General features: G+C 48.8%; 1 protein-coding gene across 1 annotated transcript in view; it reads left to right on the top strand.

Moving 5' to 3' along the window:
* The first annotated feature begins 1 nt into the window (after position 1).
* The window catches only part of ODF2L (outer dense fiber of sperm tails 2 like), a 61,371-nt gene continuing 45,174 nt past the window's right edge, over positions 2–16,198 (top strand). Inside the window, exons 1-3 of the mRNA XM_090048518.1 lie at positions 2–538; positions 11,727–11,882; positions 14,616–14,779. Coding sequence (XP_089904644.1) covers positions 2–538; positions 11,727–11,882; positions 14,616–14,779 — 857 coding nt within the window. The remainder of the gene's footprint in view (positions 539–11,726; positions 11,883–14,615; positions 14,780–16,198) is intronic.

Below are 16,198 nucleotides of genomic sequence, written 5' to 3'. Positions count from 1 at the left end.
CATGCAGCCCCGGAGGCCCAATGAGCTTCTGTGCAGGCCCAGTTGCGGCCAACCCCGATCGCGGCTGCTCTACGGAGGGGTCAGCACGGGCCGTGTGTGGCCCCCGATCCCCAGTGCTGCGGTGGGCGCGGGCACGCACGCCCCGCGCCAGCCTGGGGGCGCCACGCGCACGAGCCGGGGGCCGGCGGGCGCTGCCTGCGGTGCGCAGGGCGGGGCCAGCGGCAGCGGCTGGCTGAGCCCCATTGGGTGCCCTGCGCGGGTTCAGGGGCCGGCGGGCACCGCGTGCTCCCGCCCGGCTCCGGGCGCCGCCCGCGGGGCGGGCGCTGCTGGCGGCGCGTGCGGGTTGCCCGGGCAGCGGCTGTGGCGGAGGAGGACGCGGGCCGGCGACGGGCCCTGGCGGGGAGGGTCGCGCTGGTCCCGTGCGCGGAGCCCCGGCGATCGGCTCTGGCTCCGCGGGATGTCGGCAGCGGGCGGGCGCGGGGCGGCGCCGCCACCTCCGCCTCCGCCTCCGCCTCGGCCTCAGGCGAGCGTGGCTCAGGTAAACCCTTCCCGGGCCTAGCCCCACGACCTGCCCTGACTCGTGCCTTTAGACAGGAGATGGGAGGCAGTCTCCCTGGCCTGACTTTGCAACTGCCTGCGGGGTTCTGGTGCTCAGCCCCCCTTGAACGCCAGCGGGAGGTAGGGGTGTTTCTTAACCAGGGCCCCGTGGGGGCTGCCGCAGGCTTTGAAGGGTGCCAGGAGCTGTGAGGAGATCAGCAGACTATCCAGGCTCTGGCTTGACCCTGCCTGGAGAATCCCCTAGCCCTGTGTGAGGAGATGAGCACTTGCTTTGTATCTGAAGTCCTGAGCTAAAGAGTCTGGGATGGAGGATGCTGGCCTGTAGTTTCTGGCATCCGAATCCACGCTTGGGCCTGCGACAGAAGATGCTGGCGGGTGCACCCTAGGTGGCGTTTAGGATGATTGAGATTTGCCTGCTCAGTCAATATGGTTTTTTGGAACAATTGAGTCCTGCTCAATTGATATGATTTAGAGCTGATTTGACCTGGAACATGAAATATATTAAGAATAATAATAATAAAAAAAGATAAGCACGGGGATATACCAGTTAGTTTATGAAACTGGGCACCACTCAATTTAGAAAAGCTGTGGTGGGGCCTTGGGTCCTAAAAAAGTTGAGAACCACTGGTTTCATCCCTTGCACTTCTAAATATCCTACCTTTGCTGTTGGACCATTTTTAAAAGGCGCATGTAGTGACTTAGGTAGTGGTCACTGGAAGCTACCTGCTTACATCTCAAGACGCTGAAAAAGGATCTGACCCTTTATTTCTCTATAGAATCAGTTTATCCAAGTAGATGAACAGACAAAGTGGCTTACAAAAGTAGTTATACTTCAGAAAGGCTTCATGCCTGTTTCACCAGGTTGTAATTAATCAGCTAGAGATGCCCTTATCAAAACTCCATTTTGAAAAAATGGGTAGACTTAGGTTTGTGTTTCCCTGGCTGTGGCTACACTGGGATAAATTAAATGTTGTGCTTATTCTCCCAAAATACTGCTTTGAAGGAATGTGACTGATCTCGGTTGTACATTTTTGTGTTTGTTGTGCTTTACATGAATGTAGCAAAACAGTCTTTTAACATTATTAGCAAGAATAGCTTATTTCAAAAGACATGAGAAATATTTGCATTCAGTATAATATATATATTCCGTATATAAAACATGGTATGTTTTATATATGGAGTCACTAAAAAGATAGTCTTCAGAATATAAAACTAAAAATGAAATGTAAATTTGAAAACCTTAATTTGTAGAACCAATGGAAAAAAAAAACCTTGAGAGATGCAAATGAAACTAGCCAGTGTAAATTAGTATTTGGTCAGCTGTCTTCAAGGGCAGATCCAGGCCTTCAGAAAAAGGCGGGCAGGGATGGGCCAGCTACCATGCTGCACTATCCCTGCCCAACCGGAGCAGGAAGACTGCGTGACAGGAGCAGCCATGGGGGACTTTTAAGTCCTTCAAGCAGGTAAGAATCTCCTTTCCCACCCCTTCCCTGCCCTTCCCTGTTCAATACCACATTCCCTCCTTTCCCATTTCCATCCTCCTCTACCTTCTGTCCTCAGCTGACCTGGGGCAGGTCAGGGGAGACCCCAGAGCTGCTCCTGTCCCACTTCAGCTGAGCTGCATGTGAAGCCAGGATCAGCTGGAGACAGACACGGCAGGAGGTGGGGTTCCCTTCCCCTGTGCCAGGTCCCAGGGTAGCAAGGAATACCATGGAGACCAGGCAGGGAGGAGAGATCTGCCTGCTGCTGCTGCTGTTCCTGGCTGAGCGCAGCTCCACTTGGAGCTTGGCTGAAGCATGGCTCTGGAGCCTCCTGCTACCCCTATCCTTGTGGCAGCTGGAGACACCAGCAGTAGTGGCTGTGGGAGGGGGAATGAGCATGGAGGGGAAGGGGGAAGGAGAGGAAATTCTTACTTGCTTCAGGAACTTAAACGCTTCTTATTGGGCTGAAACTCATTCAAGCCCTACTTCTAAGTGGGCAAGGAGAACTCTATGACTTGTCCGACAAACAGTCAGAAGTTTTATTGACTACAAAACATCTACTATGCACAAAGCAATTCATCAGCTGGGACTCGCAGAATACAAGTAGTCAACTTTACTGGGACTGCCAGAATATAAGGACAGTTACCAAAGACTGAGTGCATTAACGTGACTCTTCACCGCTTCACAGTCTGTCTACAGCTGTTATGCAGGAGTTACTTCCTATAGCTGGCTGCCCTGGGAAAGCTTCCTGGGTTACGTGGCTCCCATCCAAAGACTTGGTGTATGCTGAGTGGGAATGGGTAGTCAGAACCAGCTTCCTGGCAGCAGTCCCTGTCTTCAGTATGGAGATAATATAGGTGTGCCCTTAGTGTTGTTTAATCTGTCAGTGAGGCACCTACCACACTCTTTGGTAATGTGTAAGTGCTGCATAATAATAATAGGGTTGGAATGTTTTTGCAGCCATGATGGTCCTGTCCTGAGTCTCTTCAGTGTCATACAGTACTGTATAATAATATACTAATAATATAAGGCTTGTAAACTTGGACTATATTTTCCCTAGTCATGTATTGGGGTTTCAAACATGGATAATAGGGTGGGAAGGACAAGATTACCTAAAAACTGATAGAGAATTATACAGTTTTATTAACAGTGATTATGTTATAAAAACCACTGTCACTGGCTGGGGTGAACAGATTCAACCCATAATCCTGATTCTGATATTATACTTTTTATTATAAAACAATGACAGGCCAGTCTATACATAGGAAATCCTCAATCTCTTTCAAGAAGGCAGGATGCTCAAATCTAAATGATTTTTAAATAAATGCATGGGAAGATCCTGCCTCCTAAGTACAATTCTCATTCTCATAAGAATCCAGCCAGCAATGAAGATTCTGCCACTCCTGCAGATGCTTCTCCAAAGTCCATGAAGTGAAATAACGTAATCTCGGGTCAGTCACATAGAAATACCCCAGGAAAAAGATCCTCCACTAAAAGCAGTGACTGTGGTTCAGATGGTATTAAATAGTTTTACAGGTCTTTATAACTGATGAATGAGGGAGGCAACCTAGTGACAGGGGATGCAGAAAAGACTTGCTGCCTTTTTCACCTTAGTCCTCACAGGCAAGGTCAGCTCCCAGACTACTGTAAAAAAAAGTTTGGGGAGGAGGTGAGAAGCCAACAATGGCAAAAGAACAGGGTAGGGACTATTTAGAAAAGCTGGACATATACAAGTCCATGGGGCTGGGTTGTATGCATCGGTGGGTGCTGAGGGAGTTGGCTGATGTGATTGCAGAGCTGATGGCCATTATCTTTGAAGATGGCCATTATCTTCCTCATAAGGGAAGTCCTGGATGATTGGAAAAGGGCAGAAAACTGGCTGGAGCCTTGGGCTCAGAGAGTAATAATCAATGGCTCAATGTCTAGTTGGCAGCTGGTATGAAGTGGAGTGCCCCAAGCAGTGGCGATGTGAAGGGGGTGCATGAGGGTTCCCTGAGAGCGCTGGTACACCCCCTGACAGATAGCGCGCCCCGGTTAGGTGATGGGTGAGGGGCAGGCGGGAGCACTGGTGTCCCCCCTGCAAGCGCTGGCTGGGGAGTGGGAGCACCATGGTTGTCCCAGTAAGTGCAATTGGCTGCAGGACCCCCGCCTGTTCACTGACTGGTCACTTGGGGGGCATGTTCCCCTCCTGACTAAGGTGGCACGGGTTGCCCATGGCCCCAGGGGTCAGTCCTGGGGCAGGTTTTGTTTAATATCTTCATCAAAGACCTGGAAGATGGCATAGAGTGCACCCTCATCAAGTCTGCAGATGACACCAAGATAGGGGGAGTAGTAGATACGCTGGAGGGTAGGGCTAGGATTCAGAGTGACCTAGACAAATTGGAGTCCTGGGCCAAAAGAAATCTCAGGAGGTTCAGCTGTGGGGTGGAGACCTCCTGGGTATCAGCTCCTTGTAGATCGTCCTTTGTCTGTGGACTGTGGCCTCTATAAAGAAACTCACCTCGGTCTTGAGGTAATAGGAAAACTCAGAAATATATACTAACAGAAATCAATCAGCATCTGCTGGTAGGCCCCTGGCTCTTGCCTCCTAGGTCCGTAGGCCCATGGACTGGGTGTCTTGTGCCCCTCCCTTTAAGAGCTGTGCCTTGGAGGCTCAGCAGCTCACTGCCATGCATCTCACAGCTCTCACCCCTTTCCACATTGGCATGAACGACGCATGCCCCCAGAGGCTGGGGCGTGTGGTGGTGGCAAGTTCCCTCAGGCAGCTGTGGGAGGGGGTAGTGACCACCCACAGACGCCGCTGGCATCAGAAGCCAGTGGGAATCAGGGAGTGCCCGCAGACACTGTCTGTGGTGTCAGCAGTGAGGGGAGGTGGGGTGGCAAGTGGCGACCACCTGCAGATGCTGCTGGAAGCACTTCTGTCAGGGGTGCACTGCCAAACTCAGGGGGTGCATGTGTTCCCACGTGCGAGCAAGGTGGAGCTGTCCCTGGTGCCAGGGCCTGGCTGTGGAACCCCCCAGGGGCCCTAGGAACTGCCACCCTGGCTGTTCAGGCCACAGTCTTGCCCACCTGCAGCTCTCCTCCAGGGGACAGGGCTAGGGTAGGCTGTGCTGCAGGTTTCTGGCCAGTTTGGCCCCGAGTGCCACCTGGTGGCCGTTCCCAGGGCCTGGCGGGAACCCATGGCCCAGCCCCCACACTGGCTCATGTTCTGGGATCAGCCTTCCTGTATGCTGGGCAGAACCCCACCAAGCTCGAGGTCCTACCCTGGCTGACAGCGTCCACTCATGGTCAGGGTGGCTGCGCCACATCCCTGTGGAGCTGCGTGGGGTGGGGTGGGGTGGGGTGAGCTGGGCTAGGCTAGGCTGGGCCAGGCCTGGCCCCACCTTGGGTGCAGCTGGGCATACCCACCTGCCCACCCACTGCAGCCCAGGTCTGCCAAGTCTTGTGGTAGCTCCACTTCCTGTCTGGCCACTGCCTTCTGAAGGGGCTGGCTTGCCTATGGTGCCTCCCCCTATCTCTGCTTCTTCCCGTGCAGCCTGGACCCTGCCCTGAGCACCTGGTGCTCAGAGTCCTGGTATTGTCCCCACCTGGGTCGGATGGAGTGCCCATCTGCCTGTGCCCTGGTCGGGCACACCCTCCTAGCCCCAGGTAAAAGATTCTCCTGCTTTGGGACCATGGGGGAAGCCTGAGTGCTCCAGCCCTGGCAGCTCCTGTTGGGATGTCACTTTCTCCTTCCGCTGGACACTGTCTTGGACCAGTGAGCCCAAGCCGCAGCTGATAGCGGTGGGAGATGTGGGGAGTGAGAGACATACCCTCTTTCTCTTTTTCCTTTCTTCTCTCTTCTTTTTCTTTCTTTTCTTCTCTCCCTTCTTTTTCTCTCCTTTTTTCCCTCTTTTCTTTTTCTCTCTCTTCTCTTTTCTTTCCCCCTCTTTCTTTTTTCTCTCTCTCCTTTTTCTCTTTTTTCTATCTCTTCTCTTTTCTCCCTCCCTTTTCTCTTTCTTTTCCTGTCCCCTTTTTTGTCTGTCTTTTTTTCCCTTTACCTCTTTTTTCGCTCTCCCTCTTCTCTCCCTTTCCTTTCTCCTTTTTTTCTTCTTTCTCATATTCTCTTTTTTCTCTCTGTCATCACAACATGCTTAACAAAAAAATACACAAGAAAAAAAGGTAGTATACATAGTTTTATTTATTGCTACCAAGTTTAGAATTTTTAGAAAGCCTGGTATTTACCATAATAAAGCAACATTTATGATTATTAACTAAATTAATATGCAGTGTGTCCTGTCATGTACCCCCTTCCCTGATTTTGTTTTTCTGGCATGCTGGCACTCCGGCACCTTACAAGGTAGACATTGCAGGTTTTCTGGTACTCTGCCCAAAAATGTTGCCTCCCCCTGATTTAAGCTTTCTTTTTCCATCTGATTTCATAAATGTTTTCAGGTTTCAATCATAGACTCAATGAGTCGGTAGGGACCTAAACAGATCATCGAGTCCAACCCCCTGCCATGGGCAGGAATGAGCACTGGGGGTGGCAGGGGTCATAAGACCCCAGCCAGGTGCCTATCCAGTCTCCTCTTGAAGATTTCCGGGGAAGGTGAGCGCACCACCTCTCTGGGGAGTCTATTCCAGGCTCTGGCCACCCTTACAGTGAAGTAGTTCTTCCTAATATCTAACCTAAATCTATCCTCCCTCAGCTTGTGGCCATTGTTCCTGGTGACTCCAAGGGGGGCCCTGGTGAACAGACTTTCCCCAAGTCCCTGCTGGTGGTCCGTAATAAGGTTGTAGGCAGCCACAAGGTCCCCCTCAGTCTCCTCTTGCAGAGACTGAAGAGATTCAGCCCTCTTCTCATAGGGCTGGCCACGGAGGCCCCCAACCATACGAGTGGCCCTCCTCTGGACCCTCTCCAGGTTCTTCACGTCCCTCTTGAAGTGCAGCGTCCAGAACTCGACACAGTACTCCAGCTGCAGCCTGACCAGCACCGCATAGAGGGGGAGCAAAACCTCTCTGGACCTGTTAGTGTTGCCCCTGTTGATGTATGACAGGGTGCAGTTGGCTCTGCCTATTGCTTTGTCGCGTTGGTGACTCATTCATCCCAGAGTCAATCCTGACTCCAAGATCCCTCTCTGCCTCAGTGCTGCCGAGAGGGTCAGCCCCTAACCTGTAACCATAATGCTTGATTTGTGAACCTGGCCCTTGCAAAGTACCATGTTATGCAGTTCACCATGGCCTCAGCATGGGGACAGTGTGAGATATGGAGATCCGGTGAGGGGGTGGTGTGGAGCCCCAGTGAGGGGGAAAACCAGAGGGCAGGGAGCCCAGTATGTTTGAATGTATAGAGTTGCCCCAGAACGAGCCAGGGCAAGCTTAGACTCGGTCAGGTAATTGGCTGGCCACTACCCGACTGAGGGTCATAGGAGAGGCCCAAAAGAAGGTACATCTGCCACCCAAGGTACAAACTAGCTAAAGCCTATGGCCTAAGGGGCCTGCTCCAAGACGGAGCAAGGCAGTATAAGTTGTCGATGTATGAAAGAGACCCTGTGAGAGGGGGTGAAGTGTGTGAGGCCCTAGTGAGAGGAGGGCAGTATGAATGTGTGTGCAACTGAAGCCTTACAACAAGGCCTAAGATTGGCCTAGCTGTAAGCCGAAAGTATTGTCATCTAGATGCCATCTGCAAGGCTTGGGCTGCAATGCAGGGGAGAAAAGGAGCTGCAGATAGCGCCCCCTGGCATCAGGGCAAGAATGGGCAGCCTCCTGCCTTAATTAACAACAAGGTGTGGCAGGCAAGACAGGTGAGTGGCATGTCCAAAGGCACGTGAGGAAACTAGCACTATGGCTGGTCTGGGACCCCCACTTTGCCACACTAACATTCTTCCTAAATAATTCTCATTGTTATATATTCTATCATTAATAAGGGACCAATCTTGTTATAGAAGCTGAGAGTGCTGAACGCCTGCACTGGAAAATTTAACAACTTGCAAGATTGGATTATAAACAGCTAATGCCACTTAAAATTGCCAATAGCTTAAATTAAGAGCGAGACCTTAAAAAGTGGGATAAGGCAAAATGCCGTGTTTATTGATTACATGAAACCGCTACATAAACTTGGACACACCAGTCGTACAAACAGACATACATAATCAGTCATACAAACAGACATAGACAGACTGTAACCTTCCGTGTCTCTCCCCTGGTTTTTTTCAAACCTCGTAGCTCTTTGGAATGAACAGTTTGGTTACTGAGTGACTTTGGGTCGGGTCCCCCAGGGGCCTTTCCTGCTACATCTTTGATGATGATTTTGTTCGGATCAAGAGAATGATGGTTGGTCCCACCTCCCCGGCGCCTTCCCTTGGTCGTTCCCGCTGTTCCACCGCGCATAACGCCAACCACGATGTTGTCACCTGTGTCATTGAGGTTGATGTCCCAAACCTTCTCAGCGCTCGGGCTCTTGGGATCTTATGGCTGCAGGCTAGTGGTGATGTTTCTATCCCGAGCACCTCCTACGGCCCCCTTCTCTCTGCCTTTACAACGTCTGGCCTCAGCACTGTTCTGTCCCCCGGCACATTACCTCTTCCCTGGGTTTGATATCTACCATCCAGCTGCGTCTGGATCCTGGTACTGCTGGGTCCTACCGGACTCCAGTCTTCACTGTAGACTTCCTCTGCCCATGCTGACCCCATAGGTAAATCCTTGGGCCCTCTCTGGCCCTGCGTTCTTGGAGGGACCCCCTCCTGGGGTACCCACCAAGTCCCCTTGCTGTGACTGCTTGTGCGCTCTAGCCCCTCTAGGCCAGCTGGGGACTCTACTTCTGGTCCCCGCTGCTGGTCTTCTGCCGGATCTTTTATCCCAGCCAATCTAACTGGCTAATTGGCCCCAGCACGCTCTTATAAAACATGCCCAGGCTGACATGGGAGTTGTTCCTGGCTCCTCTCTGCTTGTCCGTTTTTTTCCTCTTTGATCTTCGCTCTACCTGCTGCGGTTTCACTTTTGCTGTGCTTGTCTCCCGGTGCAGCGTCCCACTGCCTCTATGCTTTATCTGGTAAGTCTTTTTCACACAGACATACAAACCACTCCAGTAAGATGTTATAGTTACCAGCAAATGTTTCTCAATATTAGCACTGGATGCCCGGATCCAAGCTTATTGAGGATATTGTGGCACGTGGTTGGGACTTTAATAATTGAATCTAATTTAGAATATTTCAATATGAATTTAGTGATTTGATCTCTGTCTTCTATGAAGCAGCTGTTTGACTCTATTTTATAGTGCTCCTGGCTTGACACAAGTGAATGAACTTTGTATGCCCTGGGCATGAGAGAAGTATGGGTGAAGGGGTGAGTGAAAAGTGAATGGGAGTTTTTACATGAGAGCAAGGAAAAGGATGTAGCTGTTTATGTTAGCAATAAGGTACCAGATGTGTAAATTACCAGCCAGTAACTAAATAACAAAAGGCTGAAGAATCCCTTTGAAGCCCCGGGAGCATGAAGGAGATAACAGAGGAAGGAATGCTGCCATATGGGCAACAAGAACACTTCAAGGCTGAGACCCATTTTTACAACCAGGATAACCTCATAGTTTCATAATTGGTAGGGTCAGAAGGGACCTAAGCAGATCATCAAGTCTGACCCCCTGCCATGGGCAAGAAGGGATGCTTGGGTCAAATGACCCTGGCTAGGTGGCCGTCTAGCCTCCTTTTGAAGACCCCCAGGGTAGGGGTGAGCGCCACTTCTCTTGGAAGTTGGTTCCAGATCCTAGCCGCCTTGACTGGGAAGTAGTACCTCCTGATATCTAGCTTGAATCTACTCTGTCAACTTATGGCCATTGTCCCTTGTCCCTCGTTACCCCTAGTAGAACAGTGACTCTCCCACTGCCTGCTGGTCCCCTTTGGCAAGTTTATAGGTGGCCACCAGAACTCCTCTCAACCTTCTTTTGTGGAGGCTGAACAGGTTCAGGTCCTATAGCCTCTCTTCACAGCGTCTCCCTGCTGCCCCCTGATCATGCGAGTGGCCCTCCTCTGGACCCTCTCAATGCTATCCACATCCCTCCTGAAGTGCAGTGGCCAGAACTGGATGCAGTACTCCAATGCATCAGTGTATGTTTATGCATGATGTGTATGATAATCGCTGTGTGTTTGTATGAATGGTGTGTCAGAACCTCTGTCTAATTCATGTAATCAATAAATGCGGCATTTTGCCTTGGCCCCCTTTATAAAGTCTCGTTTGTGATTTAAGCAATTGGCAATTTGTGAAACAATACAAGCGGGGATATACAGGCATGCATGCCTGTGCTCAGTGAGGTTGCAGAGAGTGGATTCTCCATTTTGGAATGTCTGCATCTCACTTTTATAGGGATTTCAAGTCTTTATTCAGCGTTGGGGTTTTCCATGCTCAGTTTTTTTAATTAGAGGTTGCTTCTGGTCATTCCAGTAAAGTTGGTTATCTCAGAGTTGGTATTTCAGTCTTGATTTCTGCCTTGAAGCATTGGGTCTTTGAAGCATTGTAGTTGGTGTCTTTCCCTTGAAGTATTGTGTAGTTCAAATGGCAGGATATGCAAAATTCCTTCTTCTTTGGACCTGATCACAGATGAGTTCTTCAGCCATCCATTAATTAGCTTAATTTGTTTACTGTCTGGTAATTTATATTGGCGGATTGTTGCTTACACAATCAATTAAATCTTCTTCTTTCATGAAAATAGTTACTATTCTTTCACCATTCACCATCTCACACAGACTCATGCACACAGGGCATACAAAGTCCATCTACTCATGTCAAGCAGGGAACAAGCACAAAATGGAGTTTTAGTTGTTCATACAATCATAGAGGTTGATCAATTCAATACAATTTGACAGGGGCTCCACATCTCCACCCCCTCACTGGGGCCATGGGGCTTCCCTCCCTGGTGGGCTCAGGTGGTCAAAACTATGCCTGGTCCCAACTACCTCTCCTCGGGGCCTTGCACCCCCCAAGGCTCAGGTAGCCACAGCTGTGCCTGGCCCCTACTCTCTCGCCTTGGGGTCTTGCACCCACAGGGCTCAGGTGGCCATAACCGTAACTGGTCCCCACTCTCTCTTCTCGGGGTCTTGCACCCCACAGGGCTCAGGTGGCCACAGCCCTGGCCCCAACTACTGCTGATGATAAATGACCCAGCCAAAGGTGAGGGCTGGGGTTAAGGCACCCCAACCCGCTTTTCACAGGGGTGATAACTGGCCTGGCATTTCCTGGGGGCTTCCATACCACTGAGAGCCCTACCAGGCCACCCACTCCCAGCAGGGTGCAGTTTTAGGTCATGCCCTGGACCAGGATCCTCCAAGCCATCCCCTAGAGCTTTTACCTTTACCTCCAGAATGTTGCATAGAGCCTTGCAGCCAAGCAATGTTACTGCCTGGCCTGCCAGCAGGGAACTGCTCTGATTATATAGGTGGCCAGAGATCTAAAATGGCCGCTGCAGTCAAGCACCTGCTGGCTGTTCAGCTCAGGTCCTAAAGTGGCAGGCACCAACAGTACCCTGCCACACATCTTCCCCCTCAAAGTGGCAGGCACTAATAGTGACCTGCCACAGTTAGGACCAAACAGTTCTACTTATTGGCATAGTAACTTGTTTTATCTTGATACTTTTAAGACAGCTTGTCTATAATGCCAACTTAGCAATGATTCTAGTTTAATCTAACTATTACATAATTATCAATATCTTTATTTCAGGGAACAAAACATATACAAGCTATTTCACCTGTAGAGGAAGCAAAACTCTATTCCATGATACAATCCTATGAGAGAGATTTTAGAACAAAAGGAGTCAACCAACACGAACAATATTTCTCTGACTTAAGTGAAGAAACTGACAGTTCAGGGAACCAAGTAAGGAATCGGGGTAGATATAAACATAAGATAAATAGGGTGTGAACAGGTGTAACAGTTATACCAGCACTAAATTGTCACAGTATAAGATGTTCTGATGGAACTGTTATGTCTGTCCTTTCATATTGTCATGTAAGTAGAACTAAACCACTGTAGTAGAACTAAACCATGTTTCATTCAGTTTGCTTCCACTTGCAGGCTAAATACAGACATTTGGGGGCATTAGGAGGGAAGTTAAATCAGCTCAAAATGGCTGCCCACTATTAGGTAAGTCAGGATTGTGGGGGCTAGCAAGGAATTGGGGATCCAGTAGTCTGGAGGGGATGAGGTGTCTGCCTACACGTGGGTGGGCAGGCACGACCTGCAGGTAAGTTGGGGGCAAGCATGACCTGTGAGGATTAGGGGAGCAGCTGTGACCTGTGGGTGGGGTAGGGGGCCTGGCATAACCCACAGGGTTTTTCTGGGGTCTGGGAGTGCCTAACATTATCCATGGGGGTTCTTGGAGGGGGGTAGAATCAGGGGCTACTTTTAGCTCCCCCTGCTGGCAAGCCTACACCTGCATTCCTCCCACCCCTCCCCACACCAGGACTTCCTTGCTCAGCTCCAGCAGCAAATGCTGATAAAGGTAGCTGTACGTAGAGCGGCTTTGTAGGATGGCAGTGGAGAGGCATAGCTGGGCCAGAGAGTGCAAAATATAGCCCAGCATGGGGCTGATGAAAAGAGCAGTGTTGGGGCCAGTGGCTGGGTTTTTCCAGCCCTGGGGCTATGTGAAATGGCTGTTTTGACCAGCGTTTCAACGGAACAGCATTCTGTTTCAAATTTGGTTTCGATTTGAAACAGCTGGTTTGTTCTGTCTCATTGAAACAGTTTCACCGTTTCAGTGCTGTTTCGCCCATAGGCTATAATGGGGAAGCTCAAAACAGCCTATAACCTGGCCATTTCTGGCCTGATTTGGATGAAACTTGCAGGAATGGCAGCCCCTTCTAAGGGCATGAAGTCTGCCAAGTTTCAGGGAGATAGGTGCAGGGGGGTTGGGGAAACCGCACGCCAAAATCGTGAATGCAACACTCATGTCACGTGTACGTGTTAAGCCACAGCGGGGTCAAAACTGCCGGCATGCTAGCCCCTGTGGAGGCCACAAAGGCTGCCATGTTTTAAGGAGATAGGTGCAGGGGGTTGGGGGAAACTACCTCAAGCTGCAGACGAGTAAAACTCGTAACATGGGTAACACTGTATGTGTGTTAAGGTGGAGCAGGGTGAAAGCTGCAGGCCTGCTAGCCCCTGCTGAGGCCACAAAGCCTGCCAGCTGCTAAGGAGGTAGGTGCAGGGGGGTTCTGGGGCCCTGCATGTCTAGCTGCTAACAGGCAAAACTTGTGTCATGGGTCCTTGTGCAACTGACTGTCTTGGGGCAGTGCGAGGTGAAAACTGCAGCCCTGCTATGAGTTTTGCTTGCCTGCTGGAACCCCCCTTAACCTGTCTGCTTAACAGCTGGCAGGCTTTGTGGCCACAGCAGGGCCTAGCAGGCCTGCAGTTTTGACCTTGCTGTGGCTTAACACATACATGTGACATGAGTTTTACTTTCAAGAATTTGGGGTGCAGTTTCCCTGAACCTCCTGCATCTATCTCCTTGAATCATGGCAGGCTTCATGCCCTCAGAAGAGGCTACTGTTCCTGCAAGTTTCATCCAAATCAGACCAGAAATAAAGTTATAGGCTGTTTCGAGCTTCCCCATTATAGCCTATGGGCAAAACAGAGAAATGTTTCTGCTTGCCTTGTTTTGTTTTGGGGCTGTTTCGACGATATCTGTTTTGTTTTGATTTTGCTGTTTCAATCTCTAAACAAGTCGAAACAGTGTCGAAACAAAACTGGTGGCATAATTTTGTACAGCCCTACTGTGAAGGGCAAGCCCACAGAAGTTCTGTTCACTGGTTTGATCTAAATCAAATAAGTTTGATACTGCATATATCCAGGTTTATCTTAAACCAGGGTCTGCAATTTTTAAACCAGTTTGTGTTCATGAAGCTTCTGTACAGTTACAGTTTTAGACTGATTTAGCACTGGGATGAGCTAAGTTTAAATCGGGCAGCCACTTCAAACCAGTTTAACCTCCCAAATATCTATACTTAATCCCTAAAGACAGATGTAACAGTTAAATCAGAACAGTTGATACATGCTTCTGCCCAGCAAGTCCCCACTTTAAAAACAATTTGAAGTTACATCTGCCCATGATCTTAGTCTTCAATTTAAATCATAGCTGTATAGTTTTCTAGTCTTTTTAAAGAGTTAATTAAACTATCTATGGACATAATTATAAAAATGCTACTGCGTTGGCTCTTGTGATGCATAATATTGTTTATGCCTTTTCATCAAAGGAAATAGAGATGAATCATGATTCTGGACTTCTGTTTTTCTCATTATGAAATAGTGATTTTCAAGGTATAAAAATCTCTCTTAGATGTTTTGAAACAGCAGACAAGACTTCTCACCTATAGATGAGAGAGAGAGAGTAGGTTTGTGGAGAAAGTGGCTATTGGAGAGAATATTATTTCTCAAAATAATATTAAAAGATGATGCATGGAAAGAATAAAATTAAAAGATGATGCATGGAGATCTTCAGCAAGTGCCTAAGCTTTTTTTTTTTTTAACTTTTTGACTGCATCTTGTTACTGCTGGAGGATCTATGCTTTTCATAATTGGAAGAGGATAAAAATTAAACAAAATTAAATGTCTAAGTTTTCAGTGTGCTTGGAAGAGGAACCCTTGAGGCAGAATTTGAGTCCACATGCCAGATTTATGGACAAGCACCAGATGATTCTGAAAGAACTATCGCTACAACTTGAACGCAGATCACAGGAAAATTGCTTACCACAAAATCTGAGTGAACATGATATGAGACGGTACGCTTTAGTCAAGGAAAATATGATTAGAAAATTTCATTATAAAAGTTTTTTTATTCTTAACAGCATTTATATGTCCTCATTCAATTCTGGAAAATTGCATTGTATTCAATACAAAACTACGTACCTATTACAAATGCCATTCATACCTGGGTCAAGGACTATCATAAGGTTTGGCCCAGTTCTGTCTCATTCCAGAAGAGCAAATGTGTTCTTTCCCAGGAGGTGTATGAGTTCCATGCTCTCAATGGGTAGTCTGTGTGCCTCCAGAGCACCTAAGCACTTATCAAGGAGGCACCTAAAACAACCAATTGAAAATGCTGGGAAGAGGGGGATCTGAATGCCCTGGAGCTTAGGCATCTGAGTCAGGGCTATGAGAAGGCACTTCTGTCATATTGGGATCCAACTTATTCAAAGAGGGCCTACCTGATCCCAGCATGGGCTTCAGTGTAAAGCACAGTGTGAGGAGGAGGATGAAAGCCCACCCACCTTTTGCCCTGTAGCTTAGGGGTTAAGACACTAGTTCAAGAAATGGAAGTTTGGGCTTCTAGACTCACTCAACCCAAAGGGGTTTGAATACACACTTCTCATGTGTCCCCTGGGAAGAGCCCAGCGAAACCCCCCAGCCTGGGACTAGGGAAGGGATGGTGGGAGGGGTGCTGCACAGACTGTTGCCCATTCCCAGGGGCATGTAGCAGCAAGTGCTGTGCCCCCTCTTCCCACACCCCGCACCCACTGACAGGTGCCCCCACTTTGCTCCCTGCTGCAGCCCCGGGAACAGCCATCGGGCTGCACAGCACCCCTCCCACCATCCCTTCCCTAGTCCCAGCCTTACTCCCTCCCTGCCTCACCACTGATTTTTCCCCAATTTAAACTGTTTTTTCCACTTTTCTTCCTTTTTTTCTTCATTCTCCCTTCCCAAAAACAAGGTGGATGTCTTATTCAGGGATGTGTGGTATGTAAGAAAATATGATAGGTAGATACCTAAAAGCCATGTAAATACCACTTAGATATTTTAGAAACAGAAAGGTTCAGGTCTGTGTGGTATTCTGGAGGCTGTCTGAAGAACGATTTGTTTCCTCTGTAGTTGCTGACATTGGGAATGTCAGCAACTGCCCTTACTCTGCCCTTAATGTGTGGCTCCATTACGCTGGTGAATGAGAATTACCAAGTGACACTGAGTGTTTTCAGTCCCCAAGTTAGGTGGAATGAAAAAGCAAACCATTGCATAAGTGAAAATGTATTTAATTTTGTTTCAATTCATGTTATGGTCTTACAAAAATTAATACTTCAAAGAGAACTTTGAAAAAGAAAAACCTTAAGTTTTTAGTACTATGGGCTAAATCACGATGTTTGCATCTGTATTGGGTTATGGTGATATGGAGTTCTGCAGCAGAAAGTAATTATTCTTTGTAATGC

Source organism: Crocodylus siamensis, chromosome 5, assembly GCF_052110815.1.
Source record: "Crocodylus siamensis isolate JL-2025a chromosome 5, ASM5211081v1, whole genome shotgun sequence".
Taxonomy (NCBI): Eukaryota; Metazoa; Chordata; order Crocodylia; family Crocodylidae; genus Crocodylus; species Crocodylus siamensis.
Note: the sequence above shows the minus strand (reverse complement) of the source record. Positions and strands in the feature narration are given on the sequence as shown.